The following is a 16784-nucleotide window of genomic DNA, read 5'->3' on the forward strand; positions in this document are numbered from 1 at the left end:
TGAGTGACAGGACCATCTAAGGGAAAACAGTGAGTTGGCAGCCTTTCCAACATCTTTGACAGAGAGATACATCGGTGGCCTCAATCTCTGCCTTGAGATACAGTTGTAACGGGACACGCCTCCGGAATATTTTACCGCACTAACCTAAGCTCTATAAATTTTTATCTTAATAAAACAGTAAAATCCCCATGGTTCCATGGAGGAGGTGCAGTTTTCTAGCTCTCTCTTTAAAGGCGTCTGTCCAGAAAAAAGCACGGAAATTACAATTGCACTCAATGTTGCAAAATGTACTTCAAGTACATTAAATCGGAACACACGGTTCGCATATTTGTCTGGATTGAAAAGCAAAAGTACGATACACATGTAGGCCTACTATAATAATTTGCCCGAAATCAGGAACAGGTTCAGAGTCTACGCATAGTTGTAGCTTCAGTCATTTGACACACTCCCGTGACTAAGTAAGGTCCAGCAACATTTTCCGAGGTGTATCTCAGAGAGTTGGACATGGTTTTGGTCAGTTATCCGGATGTGATTCATTTTTTATTAAGACATTTTAATTATTTGTTATACTGCGTCCATTAGATCGGCTCCTCGAATATTCCTTGTTCCAGATTGCGAGCGTTTTCTAGGAGTGGATTGCACGGAAGCCGCCTTGTGACCACTAACGCATTTTATCCAAAGCTGAGGAAGTGATAAATTTTGCTTCCTTGTGTGCACACGAATACATATACGTATGGTGTATCATAAACATGAATTATTTGACCTATTATTGATACTCCTCATCAACATCACGTATATTTCCTTCCTGCAATCAGTTAGATTGCCCCATTCGTACCAAGTTTGTGAAATATGCCCTCAGACTCGAGAAGAGGTCAGCCGTTGGTTGTTTCTCCGGCCACACAAATTTATTCTCATACATTGCACTTAAACATTTTATATCTATGTTTATTTCTATATCCAATCGAATATATCATCTACACATTTACAATATGATTTCCTTATTTACTTTTCACTGAGTGCTTCGTGTCCCATTTTTGTTTTGCTTTTTTTTACGAAGAAGTAGAACTGATGTACTAAAAATTCCATCCATTACTAAACCAGTTAAGATAGGTTTGCATATTGTTTTAAGTTGCCATGGGGATGTATGACAACTTAAAAAGTGGTGCGTCCTGGAATGTTGAAATAAATGCAAGTACTCCATTAAGATGAAAACAAGGCTTTTTAACTGCACTGCTAAAACAATCCCTCTATCTGCCTTTCACAGCAACTATAATAACATCGTTCTTTGAAGGTCCGATAGTCACCGTTCAGTTGTAGTATTTGTCTCAGCGATATTTGTATCAGCGAGCACATCCGCCCATCGAAAGCGGTCATCATTCAATAAGTCAGCTAGCTGGTCATTGTGAGAGGCGTAAAATTCTCTCAAAAGTGTCCTAGTAGAATCCCACATTTTTCCAATGGTGCTATACGACTCAGTTCTAGAATTAGTTGGTGCTCTGGCTAAAATCTCGTCTTCTTCCCATGGATTAAGTTTTTCTGTAAAATAAAAACAAGAAAAAAATCAAGTGTCTTCCAAAACGTTAAAGTATATCTATTTTCGGGGAAAAATACGACTATATTGACTAAACTATCAAGCTAAAATTTACGATTTGAATTAACAGAAAATTGAAAAGCAAGCAAAAGGTGCCAATAAAAATCACCCATTCAAAAATTAAACAGGCCCGTAGCCGGGGGAGGGGTTTCGAAAGAACCGCCCCTTTTGCTGGGAAAAGGTCCACTCTGGGTAAAATTTGATCTAGGTACATGACGTTTTTATGGGAAAAGGTCCAGTTTTTCAGAATAACCACCCCCCTTTTGAAATTGCTGGTTACGGGCCTGTTAAAGGTCACAATGAAACTTTGATTATTTTACGGTGATCGGTAAAACGCAAGCAGTGGTGTCTTTGGTTATTTAAAAATTGTTGCCTTGAATCATAAACTACGCTTATAGACACTTTTCATAGGTATGTTGTTGTCTTAAGGACACCTTTCCTTCCAAATAGGCCAAGTTCGTGTTTATGATTTACAGACATTCTGCTTCCTTTGACAGTAGGAACGTGACGACTACTACTACCACTACTCGGGTTCAAAATTGCATTCTTAATGCACGCTCAGTTCTACCCTGTACTTCTAAAACAGATTCAGTGCCCGTCTCTTAAAAAATTTGAAGAAGACTCCGGCACACGCGTTCATTAAAATAACAATCATTCGCACTGTTTGTTATTTTTATTTTTCTAAGCAGAAGGAAGTGGTGGGGTGGGATTTCTAAAGGGACAGTAATCATTATGAGCAACTATCCTTCTCTAAGATCCCACGAACCCTACTTCAACTGAAATGTTCTTGTTTTTTTACTGTTTATTCGACACGCTTTGAGTGATTAGCTACTTGGGTTGTTTCAAAATATATGAACATAGTCATTGTACTTACTTAATCCAAGGAATTCATAAACTTTATTTAAACTCCCTCTCATGTCGCTATGGTAGTCTTCTAAACGGAGGAATAAAAGTTGATCACGTGGAAACACGTTAAGGAAATCTTTCACGAACACGTGGTACAGACCCAGTCGAAGCCGAGCTACCTGGAAATGACGTAGGAGCAACTTGTAAATGATACAGGTCATTAAACGTGATCCCTGCATTAAGTAGATCTACGTGTTTGTAGCTAAATTTTGAAAAGTTAAGAGTGTCTTCACTGTGTTCCTTTGCTGAATAATTTAAGTATTTGAAATGGTACTTTCTGAAAAAAGTGTTCATTGGTTACGAATATCTTTTGAAATAAACATCAGGTGAATTCGTCTGTTGCCTTTATATCCCTTTGTTTTGCAGTGCTGAAGACAGTTTGAGGGCATTTTGGTGTGTTTTGAGACATGATTTAATGTGAAGGTTGTAGGATTTTCAAGCACGTGCTATTTGAACTTACCGCCAAAGGTTTTTGGTGGTTAAGTTCTTTGCTATATACACAACTCCTGACTGAATAATGTTTAGTACAGCTAAGAAATAGAAGGACTGCGGCTGATGCCCACTCGTGGAACTTTGCTGGAGATTTGCCTTCACTTTTTACTCCTCCGGTAAAAAAGAGGTAGTCCGAATATAGCCTGAAATCAACATTTTGAGTGAATAAGTGTTCGGTACTGTATTCTTCATAAACAAAAAAAGTGATCTCCATAAATAAATCTATTTTCACTTTATATTGCCTGAGAACCTGACGTAAATAACACATTTGCCTTAAATACAATTGATACTGTATACAATTAAAACTGTGCCTTTAATCTGTTTGTAAGCTCTTATTGTTCAAAATTATTAAATAGGCCCAGTTTTACGGACACTTCTTTAAAGAAAAGTGAATTGTGTCAGTCAAGCCGGTAGAATTCATTATAACAAAGCGCACCCTCATATTAAATGGGCGTTTAGATGCTTGAGAGACAAAGTCGCCATCTATTGGTTGAAAATGTGGGACAGTTGAATAACTGAATAATTGTCAACACGCAATCTCGCCATTGCTGACAACGTTGTTTTCACTAGTGCCACTATAACTCTTTTATACATTATGCATCAGATCTATGTGGCTAAAAACGCGCTTGGTTTTATGACAGCTTGCAATGAATAATTTAAACAAATAACACCTTTATTTGTTCTTTCACCTATTATAATACTGAGAGCACATTCCAGTGTTTCACCCGTTTAAAGGCTCATGATAGATATCGAGAGTTTTTAGAACATAGGAAACGTGTCAGAATGCAGTGTTTTCGATTGCTTATAAAATTGTAAAAATTGACATTACGCATTAAAAAAACATACCTAAAGATGTATTAATGAAGCAGATCGCGTAGTTAAATCCCCCCTTTTATTTTGAAATTTCATGTTAGTGAATTTATCAGTTACTAGTCAACCTGGTTTCAGTAGAAGGTTTCAGTCAACTCAGTGAAGCAGGTCGCGCAGTTAAATCCCTTTTTTTTAAATTCCATATAAATGAAGTTACTAGTCCACTACCGGAAATAGGATTAATGAGTGCATTCTGCACAGCGGACTAACAGGTCTGCAGATCAAATATGGCCGACCCACTTGAATGCTTGTTGCGTAATACCCGCAGGGAATAAAATCAGTGTTTAATCGGGAATTAAGCGGCAAATGAGTCGCCAAATTTGATCCGCCGATCTGTCAGTCCTCTGTTCTAAATGCGCTCAATGTGAATGTACCCTCTACCAGAATGGCAAATTTATATAGGGAAAAACGGAAAAATCCCCAGACACAATGACAAAGAGCCAAATGACTGTCTATTTATCTAGAGACATATCAGTGAATATCTGTGAAAAATCAATCTGTCGCCCTGGTAGAGGGTAATGTGAATGACTCGTGACTGGAGAAATTCTTAGTTACAGGTACCTTGCGGTAGGCTCCCTGAAAATGGCGATGATTTTCACGCCAGGCTGCAGATATCTCATGTAATGGGCTACGGTGATGTCAGGCTCGTGCTTGCTGGCGTTGTTTCCCCTCATTTCTGGCCAAAAATCGTTGTCAAAGAGGGTACTAGTGCTGTAATCACCTACAGACAGAAAAAAACTTACGTGCAACTTAGATATCAGTTTTACGTAGGTTTTTGTTGTATATCAGTTTTGTTTTAACCATTAATGTTGTTATCTGTTTATTTGTCTATTTATTGTTAAATATGTGACAAATGAAAAGGACTTAAAATGTTTCGTATGTATTTTGTGTTTGAGTGCATCTTCCTGGGTACGTTTGGTCAACAGTGATAAAAGAGAAAATTTGGAGTAGAACTGGACAATTGAAATGGTTTTTGTCTGTTGCCTACCAACAATGGAAGGATGAAGATGAGAGCAATTGGAACAAGTGTTGTCCTCAATCTCCGATGCAGCATGGTCAAATATGTCCAAAAACTCGCCAAAACTCACTTTTTCCTCGAGGTTCCCTTTGTATGAAATAAACAACAAAATACTGTTTGAATGTATCCCATACTTTTTCTCAAAAAATTGTCTGGTAATTTTTCCTAATATATGCTATTTCAAATACTGGCATACTAAACCATGTTTATATAAAATCACTCTTTCTCTTCTTTGCTCACCCCTATTCTCTTAAATCTCTCTCTCTCTCTCTCTCTCTCTCTCTCTCTCTCACACACACACACACACACACACACACACATACACGCACACACACACACACACACACACACACACACAGACAGACACACACACACATATACCTTTGATTCGTATGGCTAGGCGGTTCCACCACTGAATAACCTTCAGCAGTCCGTCTGTCACATGGGGGTGATCTTTGATCCTAAGGTAGAGGTCGGTTGTGCCACACTTGGCGATACCAGCCAGGTAGAAATAAGGAAGGCATCGAAGTCTTCTCCCCGTCTGCACCCATTTCGGTGTTAGTTCCAGTTCCATTTTGTCAAACTTCATTGGCATCACATCCTTGAACGGGTGGTTGTTCCTGTACCAGTTGGTGTCGTAGGCGCCGGGGAGAGGGGCCTCCTCGTACCAACAGGGGTTCTTGAAATCTGGATTGAACTTGGGCTTTTCCTTATAAAGGAAAGGCGGATCAAATGAATAAATAGAAAGGTAAGTTAAAAAATGAATGGAAAAATAAATAAGTATAGAGATAAATAAAAGTAACAAAATATTTCATTGAAAATCACATAATAGCTGTTTCGTATTTTTCTTTAAATCTAACGCAATGTTCATAAAAAACGTAACATACCTTTTAGATTTTTTGCTATACCCACCACCACCTTATATTTCGAAGAATTTTTACAGAAAAAAGTGGGAACCTACTACATGTATTTAAGTTGTTGTTTCACGTCCCTTGTTCAAATATAATTTATGTAAGAAATGCTCTCACCTGTGAAAGCAAAACTTGACAATTCTACTTTCACGAAGATAAGCTTGATTTTACTTTTAATTACTACAGTCACCAATTCGTCTCATTGATGAAACGAAATCGGGACTGCATTGCAGAAGAGAAATGGTTACGCAAGATAAACCGCAATTTACGCTTAAGACGTGTTTCAAACAAGTTTCATCCTTCTTTTTAAATCTTATTTTGCTGTGTACAATATTTACCAACATTACTCGAGATTCAAATAGACGACATTTCCCACCTACCATCATTATCATGACGCGCTTCACTACACATTAGACGAGTGACGTCTATATGTCTGAAACCGGTAGCGTAAGTGGACTCTACGTACTGTACGCCCTACTTGAATGTCAACTGATATCAACCGATTTTAGATTTTTTTAACAGTCTGAGATCAGAAATGTTTTGAAGTCGCAGGGCCTGCTCGGCGTTGCCGCATTTCCGAAGAATATTCAATCACCCCTATCATAGAATACCATATGGTACTTAAACTGAATTCATGCAGTGTTGCAATAAATTACTTAAATTATGTCATCTTTAACATATGATTAAAAAATAATCAACGGATCCTTCCCGTGCCGATAGAAATATCTTGCTGTGACTATTCCGATTTTCTTATTTATATACGCAAGCTGTACACAAGTCCCGGTGCATATTTAGAATCTCATTAATACAACCCACACGTAATGCAAATAAGCATTCAATTGCAATGCTATTAACAAAACAGATACATTTATAATTTGACGTACAAGTATCCAGCAAACACAAAAACGAGAGACTGGTCTGATCTGTTTTTTAGAAAATAAAAATTTGGTTGGATTGATTGCACTTGTCGAACTGTTTGAGCAACTAGCGTATATTAGCTTTTACCACTAATAGGCCTACATGTACATGTAGGTTAGTTACCCTCTGGTATCACAGGGGCCTCTAGTATAGACTGTCACAAAATTGAAGAAGATTCAAGAACTTAACCAATTGCGACCTCTGTAGTCAGAGTGTATAGTTAGGTATGTATAGTTATGTATAGTTATGTACTACACCTTAGGAAGAGAATTAACCGTTAATCCCATTGCACTGTTTTTATATCATATATGTAATTGGCATGCGCATGCTTTGAAAAATATGCTATTAGAAGTCCATGCCCACATGCCTCACTTTTGTTTGATTATACAACGCAATCTTGTGTTTGAATCATTTAATCATGTGTGTTGCTGCAGAATACAGCTGTATGGTCTTTTTCATACCGACCAGAATTTGATCAAAAGAAATATCAGCTTTATGTAGTGCCAGGTTGCTACTCGATATGTAGCATCTACCCCTGTTGCTTCATTTGTAACAGTGCCAAAATTCACGGTTTTTTGTTTGTGTTTTTACCCTGAAAATGTCCATGGTTTCGGTGGAATTTCTCACCCCTCTCTGGGGTTACCCCAGGAAGTTGGTCAGAGGGTGTTGAATTCAAGTATTTTTTGCGATATTTATTAAGGTCATGAGTTGAACCAAAAGAGATTTATGCACTAACAATGCGCTTAAAATCCCAAATCTTCAGTTGGTCCCTTTAACAATTCATCTTGAGTATAAAGATGAAACTATTTAATATGTATCTCTCTGACCACGGTATGAGGGTTAAAAGGGGGGTGGTGAAAATATGTGTATGCGGGCCATTTGAAGTACATGTACTTTCTATTAGAAATAAACTGAACTGAATAAACCTTTCTCCCTGTCATCTGTTCCATGTCCAGGATAATAGCCTTCTTAAGTTCCTCGGGTAACAGTGGTGGGAATAACTCCGTATCTTTTCCTAATTCACCAAAAATATCCGTGTCTGAAGGGGGTCGAGCGGTGGGTCCGTTTGTTAACAAGTTTTTAGTCACAACAGCCGCTTCTTGGATCTGCTTGGTTACTGCTAATGGCAAAGACGGTCCAATTGTTGTTGTTGTTGCTGTTTCAGACCCAAGCTCTTTCTCGGTTCTCTGTTGGTGGTATTTATCTGTATTTTGGCCTCTGTATGTAGGAATCTTACGTGAGATGGATGATGATGTTAAACGCCCTGTGATAACGCAAAGAAAGTGAGTGCATGGACTCTTGAAAAGGGACAAAATTAGTTAAAAGAAAAATGATGAATGGACTCTTGAAAAGGGCCAAGTTTAGTTTAAAGAAAAATTATGACAGGTCAATTAGAAACATTTTTGTCTCAACTACCTGCTTTGATGAAAATATATATTACAAACCATATTATGTTGAAATATGAAATTATAAACTCTGGTCTTTCTCAGTAGGTCTTTTGTACCAAGCCCCCTTAAACTAACATGCCTTGCGGATTTGCAGATGCGAATGGAAATGATACAAATAAAATAACATCTTTTTCATTACTTACCGCTGTATCCAAGAAAAGCCAGAGTAATAAGCTCCACGCTTAAAATAATCACGAAAGCGACCTTGCATTTTTTACGCGTACAGGTCGAGAAATTCCTCATGTTGTATCCACTATATCCCAAACTTGGATGGTAAACCTAAACACCCGTATCGGCCACAAATCAACGTGGCAACCAAGTCACGCCTTCAGAAACAAATATATTATACAAATGGCAAGTTTGAATAATCTAACACAGGCCTCCATGCATTAATTATACAAATCATAATGCTCAATGAGTAGAAGCTCACATATCGAATATAAAAGACAACTAGATGATATTGTTCTGCTGTTTGCAAAGGAAACGTTCACAACATTACAAATATGCCTCTTTGACTGACTTGATAGATATCAAGCAAGCTGTTTATTATTTATTACCATGGTTTTCTTCTTGTTCGCGATATATAGTTGACCAACAACAGTCCAAAGCCAGGTTAAATATAATGATTTATTCATTTTCTTCATACATATATTTTGAAAGGATCTAAGCCACGATGATAAGGCAGAGTTCTTCAGTGTTTTTTGAAAAGTCGTGAAAAATAAGAAGTATTTCTACTGATGCTATTATTATTATTACTGTGAAGTGGCGGGTGTAGACTTTATACACGTATACCCATGTGAAACGTACTGTTGATTCCAATAGATTTCCTTAAAAGTCAACATCGAGAAGCTTACACTTTTATCTGACGTTGTTTTAAATGTCTAGGATATTTCATATTATCAGATTTTTTTGTTATACAAAATTGTGTTTCCTCCTGTCATTAAATGGCGGTTACACTGTTAGAGAAAAATTCAACCTTCTAATAATTAGAAAATTAAGTTTTTTTCGAGCGAGAGAGAGGGAGAGAGAGGGGGGGGGGGAGAGAGAGAGAGAGAGAGTGTCCTGGAAATGGTTAAACTGTGTTGCAATATACAGATGTTGCGATCGGTTGTTTTTGTGCTCTTGAATCACAACTAACACAATTGCATTTTTCTCCGTGAAAGAACCCGGTGTCTCTTTTGTTTTGGGTGATGGCAACTGTGGTCATTCCAAAATAAAAAATATCTAAGGACATATGGAAATTCAAAGTCAAACCAGAAAAATTGCATTTTGTGAAAAATAAAAAAAAAGAAAACCTCACAAAAATCATATTTTAATTGGAATAAATCCAGCCCTATTGGTTTCTTAACCAGAGCTGTATTTTAGTCCTGCAACACATTCCGGTATATTTAGGACTAATTAATTGCATTATTTTTCTTGTATGTTGTTCGCGTTTACAGTGCGCAAATTCTAAATTCTTTTTACATTCTATTTGTACAAGTTCTCTGTCATGTATATCTAGTGCATATGTAGAATAGTCCGTGGTAATGGTGACAGCTACTAGATATTCCCTTCCTCTGAATGACCCAAACCACTACAATTACATGACAATAGACAGGTGAGTGAACACTATTTATGCAAACTAATAACTCTCCGACAGTGTTGACTGGGCACAGTATCAGTTCCTAGTGTATTAAGCAATAGAGGAATTTAAGACTTATGAATGATCGACTGCATAACCTGTGTCAGCCAAGAACTGAAAAAAAAATGGATTTGACCAGCTAACCTGTAACATCGATGTAGATTTGCCTTTCTTGTGAAAACGATTTCAACAGCAACTCATCATTAAAATGGCAATACGTCATAACAGTTCTAATTTACATAACAATAAGTTGCTCAGCGCAGTGCGAGCTGTCATCCTGTCATTTGACAGCGGGACCCAGTATGAGGAGGACACGGGATGGATCTGGTGAATTACAGGGCCAAACATTTCATTCTGTGCTGAAGCAAATGTGTCTTGTGAGTAACGTTTCCTCTAGTACTGAAAGCGGGGATTTACAGTAACCTAATAGTTATTTACACTTAAGAGAAGCAGACTGTGGTAACATTCATTACGTAGGATTCGCCGTTTATTTGATGAGATTGCTTGTTTTTAGACTTGTTTGGCTTTATTCGTTTTCTAATAATTTGGACAATTTTTTCCATTCATCTGAGACTTTACTTTGAGAACGCTTTATAATAATGTAAGTGGTCAGTTCCCTTGTCAGTTTGCCAAGGATTGTCAGTGTTATAGAATGTAGTGTACAACAGTGACTGAAATTTGGAAGCATAAAAAATTTTGATTCTTACACTTCATACCCTTTTGCATTCGATTTTTTAACTAGGCGTTCAGCTAGCCTCAGTGCGATTTTCTCAACATGAGCACATGTCTATTTTCAGTTTAATCTTTCTCCAAATTTTATTGTATTGGAATATTGAATTATGTCACTAACGTTATTTTCATATTTCAGAATTCCCTTCTTCTTTGCCGAGATACTTCAAAATGCACATGGAACCGACAGATGCTTGCGTAGCCTTCTGCCTGGCGACTACTTGGGAGTGGGATACATGCACGTACATGTATGCACAGGCAAACCTTGTACGATAAAAATCGTGCATGCTGATACTGCGATTTAAAAAAACAAAACATTAACGGTCTACCAGTTCAAAATAATTCTGTACGTATAGAATTGGTATACTTAAAATTTCAAAGTATTTGCACAGCTTTCTTTATTAAGTAGATGAATAACTGTATGATATTGGCGATTATGGTATACATTGTATAAGCCAATTTTTTTCATCATGCGTAAATGCCATCATGAGACACTTGTGATAAATAAACAATTTTGCCTGAATTGTTGCGATTTTGGGGGAGTGGGCGGTTTGATCTAAAAGATACAGCTGAAGTAAATGTAACATCGATATGAGATGAATTTTCAGAACCTGTTATCTACCCGATTTAAAATTATATCATTTGCTTCTTTAGATTAAAACAAAAAAAAAAAAATTCAGATGTTTGTAAATTGTAACAGTTGAAATAAACAAGATGTATCTCTGCACTGAGTTCTCTTATTGATATACTCTGTCATGAAATATGGACTTAAAAACATTGCTGCTAACTGCTAAATTCCAGATGCTATATATCCGTTCACTTAAAGAAGTTTATTTACCCCTCGACCTTTTCTATTCACCGTGGGTCGCGGGAGGGGGGATTTACCATGACGTTTGGATATTAATTTAATCAAGTTTGGCGCAAAATTAAGTGATTATTTTTGCAAGAAAGAAAATCGTGATTACTGTTTTTTAAAGGCCATTGTAGTATGATTGGAAAGGTTTCATCGGAAAAAGGATGGGTCTATTCAATTTTAGGGTTAACGGGATAAGTCCATTCCATTTGAGGGATGACAGGTGGGGAGGGTCCATTCCATTCGAGGGGTGTCAGGTGGGAAGGGTCAATTCCATTCGAGGGGTGACAGGTGGGGAGGGTCCATTCCATTCGAGGGGTGCCAGGTGGGGAGGGTCCATTCCATTCGAGGGGTGACAGGTGGGGAGGGTCCATTCCATTCGAGGGGTGACAGGTGGGGAGGGTCCATTGCATTCGAGGGGTGACAGGTGGGGAGGGTCCATTCCATTCCAGGGGTGACAGGTGGAGAGGGTCCATTCCATTCCAGGGGTGTCAGGTGGGAAGGGTCCATTCCATTCGAGGGGTGTCAGGTGGGAAGGGTCCATTCCATTCGAGGGGTGTCAGGTGGGGAGGGTCCATTCCATTCGAGGGGTGACAGGTGGGAAGGGTCCATTCCATTCGAGGGGTGACAGGTGGGAAGGGTCCATTCCATTCGAGGATGTCAGGTGGGAAGAGTCCATTCCATACGAGGGGTGACAGGTGGGAAGGGTCCATTCCATTCGAGGGGTGTCAGGTGGGAAGGGTCCATTCCATTCGAGGGGTGTCAGGTGGGGAGGGTCCATTCCATTAGAGGGGTGACAGGTGGGGAGGGTCCATTCCATTTGAGGGGTGTCAGGTGGGGAGGGTCCATTCCATTTGAGGGGTGACAGGTGGGGAGGGTCCATTCCATTTGAGGGGTGACAGGTGGGGAGGGTCCATTCCATTTGAGGGGTGTCAGGTGGGGAGGGTCCATTCCATTTGAGGGGTGTCAGGTGGGGAGGGTCCATTCCATTTGAGGGGTGTCAGGTGGGGAGGGTCCATTCCATTTGAGGGGTGACAGGTGGGGAGGGTCCATTCCATTTGAGGGGTGACAGGCGAGAAGGGTCCATTCAATTTGAGGGGTGACAGGTGGGGTTAGTCAATTTTGAGCATGACAAGTGGGTTAGTTTATCAATTGTAAAGAGGTGATTACCATTATTTTGTATCAGTAGGTGTGCGATTCTTTCAAAACACAAACACAATTCATTTGCTATTTTATTTTCAATTCTTTACACGCAAAAGTGATAGCGATTACTGATAATGAGAAAGTACAACTTTAGTGTCAATTTTACAGAACATATGAAGCAAAAACAAAACAAAATCAAACAATATCATCTCAAGAATGTGTACATAAAAGCAGTGAAAATTGTTATAAATGTCATGAAAATATGTAAACAAAGACGTGGAAAGGAGCAAGCAACCAAAGAAATTAATCTTTAAGGCACCATAGGAAATTGTTGATTCGAAATGTACTATTCACACGTCTTATAAAGCAGATTAATATAGTTATATTTATACCATAATATATTTATACGCCTCTTCATATATTAAAACTACTATTATCATTATCATCATTATTTCATATCAAAATGAAAACAATAAAAAGGTGTTATACAGCTTTAATTCAAATTTAATTAAAAAAGTGCGTGAATAGGCCTTAAGTCCCCGAATGCGAACAAAGGGATGGGTGGCTTGCAGGCACATGTCGTATCTTGGTGGGTTTCTGAAATGAGAAAAAGTCAAAGATGCCTTTATCAAAATGATGATCTGAAATGACAAAATGATGTAACTAAAGACTACCCCGAAATGATTTTTAAAATATTTAAAGAAAAAAATAAGGATAATCATACAGATTCAGTTATTACGACTGTAATCACTTGTTTCTCTGGTTAAGTATCCATCCAGAGAACGTCAGCAAAATTTGTGAAACTATTCTTATTTACAAAGTATAATAATAATAATAATTAAAATAAGAATAATAACAACAACAATAACAATAATAATAATAATAATTGATTGAGTGAGTGGAAAATATGCTGTATTGTAGCTAATTTTTGGAGCAGAGCACGTTAATTTAAACGACTGTCAAAAGATCTCATTTACAACTGTTTTGAAAGAATATATTAGATATAAATAAAATTTCGACGACAGTACAATAAAGTTTAACTGTTTTGTTTAGGCCGAAATGTTTTTATGTAATTATTCGTGTGATGTATAAACAACATTTATTCATTGTGTACTGATATTTCTGTGTATGTGTATATACACGTGTTCATTAAAGCACTTATAATTATATTTTACAAAAATTATTTTTGAGAGCTTCTTAATTTCGAAGTGAAAGAAAGAAAAAAAAAAACGATTCGTTCAAATCTCATCGGAAACAATTATGCTACATTTATATGTTAACTTTCGCCTGCACCGCAGAAACAAAAAAAAAAACAGTGATTTCTTTAAATCGCCCTACAAATTCCAGTGCTGCTTACAAACATTATGTATAACACATGAAAATTTACCAATACTAATTTAATATAATAGAGAAAAATGAAATCCAATTGAAACAAAGACACCTCAAACATCAGATCCCTCAAACAAAAAAGAATTAAAATTCTCCTAAAGTTATCGGAATTTTGATAAAAAGTGACATTCAAATTGTTAAAATCTGGCCACAAAATTTTGCCATGAAATTGATATTTAGGCTGCTGGGGCCCACTTACCATTGGAACAAAAACCTCAAAACTGTAACAAGCACTATTAACTATGTCATGTCATGTCAAAGTCCTTTGTTGTCAACTTATCTTTTAAAAATTAGTCAATTGTTCAGGATCATACATGTATATACATACAGATTTCTTTCTAAAAAGATGCAGAGCTTCAGATTTCAAGTAAAGTTAGATTTCAATCAAAGGTCAGCTGAAAGCATTGTTCCCAATCCCAAGCATTCTAATACTTATCCAAAACTAACATTTTGACAGACATATTATAACACAGAAACGTGTGTTAAAGACATCTGCTGTAACTTTTCTTTAACTCTTCTGCGCCTTAAGTTTCATTAAAATGTTGCTGGACGAAAAGTGATACTTACAACAAGACGTATTTAACAAGGAATTACCTTGCGACCCTGCCTTCCGTCCCCTCACGTCTTCACTTCACGGCATTCAACTCTCAAGTGACTAGGCCTAGTTTGGAAGACAGCTCGCACTACGATGACCAATCAGTTATTGTTATGCAAATTGATACAGGTAGGGCTCATTTTAGATGAGAGGTTGTTGCTGACGCTGTTCACGAATGTTGACAGTCTAAATAAATGTAACTGGAGCACGCTTGTTCTTGAAATAAATCACCTTTTTTTTCTTTTTTTTTTTTAGAAACTTAACTTAAAGATGAGTCTTCATCCATACGCTTTCATATCCCCGTAGTTTACCACTCGCACAAAACTGAACACTACGGGATAGGAGGTGCTAATACGTACGAAAATTGGAGTGCGTGCTGATACAATTTTGTACCGATAAGTCCATGTGCTGATACTCCCGTTACCGACATCTACACAATAGAGCCTTTAAATTAGAGTGCCTTTGGATCCAAGTAACGGTAGATCCGAAATAAATACCGCCTCAGAAATACCGCACACCTATGAATCCACATACAATAAAATCTACATGCCTAGTCAAATACCGATAGATTTTTTTTAAGTTGCACTAAAATCTTAGGATCCCAAGGGGTCAAAATGTATAAGTAAGCGCAGCCATAGTGGTGGGCCTGCACACACTACGTTTGTCGTCTAAATATTAAAATCACTGAATGTTTGTTCTCGTCTTATCTAATAGTTTGTGCAGGAACATTAGAAAATGTGTACAAGGGATGATTTTTTTTTTATGGTTGTAAACAAACACTTTGAAACAAATACTTAATAACAATAATAAATCTAACTGATAAAAATGGCATATTGCCGAACAAGATGGTTATCTTCCAAATAAATGGCCACTAACTATATTCCAGCATAAGTTTTATCAGATGTGCATAAAAAAGTAGACAATGTTTCAAAAGGAACGGCTACAATAGAATTCATAGATGATCCCCAAACGTTACGTTTTCCTTGTAGGTCCAGCCTCTTGGTTGTGCTCCCCCTCCCTCCCCTCCTCCTCCTCCTCCCTTAAATAAGCAGCTCTTTCAAACAGCAATAGTCTGCAATAAATGGAAAATTTTGATTCGTCTTATGCACTGCTTTAGGTCTATTGGCTCTATCGACAGAGAAGTTATATACCCTGCTTGAATTTATGAGGACGGCAGGCCTATCTATCGATAACACGAATTCATGAGCACGTACAAGTCTTGGGATGCTTGCTTTTCCTGATTTAACCATGGAAGTTTATCTTGTTGGATAAACTTCATGAAGGAAGTGGATTCTGCCGATGCGTTTTCTAGATCTCCTCTAACACAATGGATGAATTCCATCCATACACTTGTGCATTCCGGTATATAAAAATCTAGCGGTCAAGTCTGTTACCAGCGGTCAAGTATGTTACCGCACGGTAACCGTAACTCCTTGAGGCAATTACGAAGACATGTTGTCTACTATCGCAATGATAAAAAACTCCAAATCACCCAAATCCGACGGATTTTTGAACCCGAGCTGTTTTTTAGCCAAAAGAATCATTCCTGTCAGTTTCGGAGAAAGCAATGCAGTTTTTCTTGTGTTAACGAGTAAAGTGCACCATGATGTCGACAACATTATGCACTAAGATATAACAAACACGGGAATTAATTTCCTCATGTAAACTTTTAGTATTGTTAAATAAAATCGTAATACAACAAACAAAAGAAGAAAAGAAACAACAATGTTACGTATTTGTCTCCATTTTTTTAATTTTCTTATATTATTATTTTTTTAAATTTTGCCATGGAATAGAAAGTTCATTGATGTCTGCATTATACTTTTCGAGGGATTCAACGTTAAAACCCCCAATTCTAAATAACACCGTTTCGAGTAGTGAGTGAAAGTCTGAAGTTCTTAACTCCTGAATTCAATCTATAATACCGATTTCAAAAGAGCTATATCCTTCAACGAATACTAAAGTAACAATTATACCGGTATCTCGTAAATAGCAAAGATCTAACAACCGTACATATTTACGGCACACGCCTTAAATATTTTCTTATTCAATTTCAAAACCTTATAAAAATTTGAAACTAGTAGCCTGTTTGTTTATCAAAATATAAACATTCGTTGTTAACAATGATTTGTAAATTTAGATAGACTAGCCTTTTGAGGAAGGGGGCTTTTGAGTAGAATGCCCAGCATAAGAGCAATATACAATTTCAAATAAAGCAATTTCGTATCATCTATATTATGCAAAAATCTAATCAAACAAACATGAACTTTGGAATTTCATTTCAATCACCCAACAAAAAT

General features: G+C 37.3%; 1 protein-coding gene and 1 long non-coding RNA gene across 4 annotated transcripts; one reads left to right on the plus strand and one right to left on the minus strand.

The window, feature by feature from the left end:
• Positions 1-866: 866 nt before the first annotated feature.
• On the minus strand, positions 867-9943 carry LOC106154999 (carbohydrate sulfotransferase 15). Of its 3 annotated transcripts, none has more exons than XM_087009729.1 (8): positions 8298-8509; positions 7624-7970; positions 5259-5586; positions 4848-4964; positions 4421-4580; positions 2958-3132; positions 2466-2616; positions 867-1536 (listed from the first exon to the last, which is right to left on the minus strand). In XM_087009729.1, exons 1-8 carry the CDS (start codon positions 8395-8397, stop codon positions 1301-1303), a joined length of 1614 nt encoding a protein of 537 aa, XP_086865855.1. In that variant the 5' UTR covers positions 8398-8509; the 3' UTR covers positions 867-1300. The 3 variants fall into 3 exon arrangements, with proteins under 3 accessions (XP_086865855.1, XP_013385081.2, XP_086865856.1); XM_013529627.2 differs by having other exon boundaries at positions 7633-7970; positions 8298-8507; XM_087009730.1 differs by lacking the exons at positions 7624-7970; positions 8298-8509 and adding an exon at positions 9920-9943.
• On the plus strand, positions 9692-11229 carry LOC147762915 (uncharacterized). The gene is made up of 2 exons (XR_015333616.1): positions 9692-10152; positions 10644-11229. It is a non-coding gene; the product is annotated as an uncharacterized LOC147762915 (long non-coding RNA).
• Positions 11230-16784: the final 5555 nt, after the last annotated feature.

Source organism: Lingula anatina, chromosome 3 (genome assembly GCF_051362555.1).
Source record: "Lingula anatina isolate TDL-2025a chromosome 3, LinAna3.0, whole genome shotgun sequence".
NCBI lineage: Eukaryota > Metazoa > Brachiopoda > Lingulata > Lingulida > Lingulidae > Lingula > Lingula anatina.

What these genes read in the sequence shown, in the direction of transcription:
- LOC106154999 (XM_087009729.1), bottom strand. Translation starts at nt 8,397, where the DNA reads ATGAGGAATTTCTCGACCTGTACGCGTAAAAAATGCAAGGTCGCTTTC. An exon ending in CAGGGAGAAAGGTTTATTCA is followed by an intron (nt 5,587 to 7,623) that starts GTTCAGTTTATT and finishes TTCCTTTATAAG; the next exon opens with GAAAAGCCCAAGTTCAATCC. An exon ending in TTCAGGGAGCCTACCGCAAG is followed by an intron (nt 3,133 to 4,420) that starts GTACCTGTAACT and finishes TGTTGATTTCAG; the next exon opens with GCTATATTCGGACTACCTCT.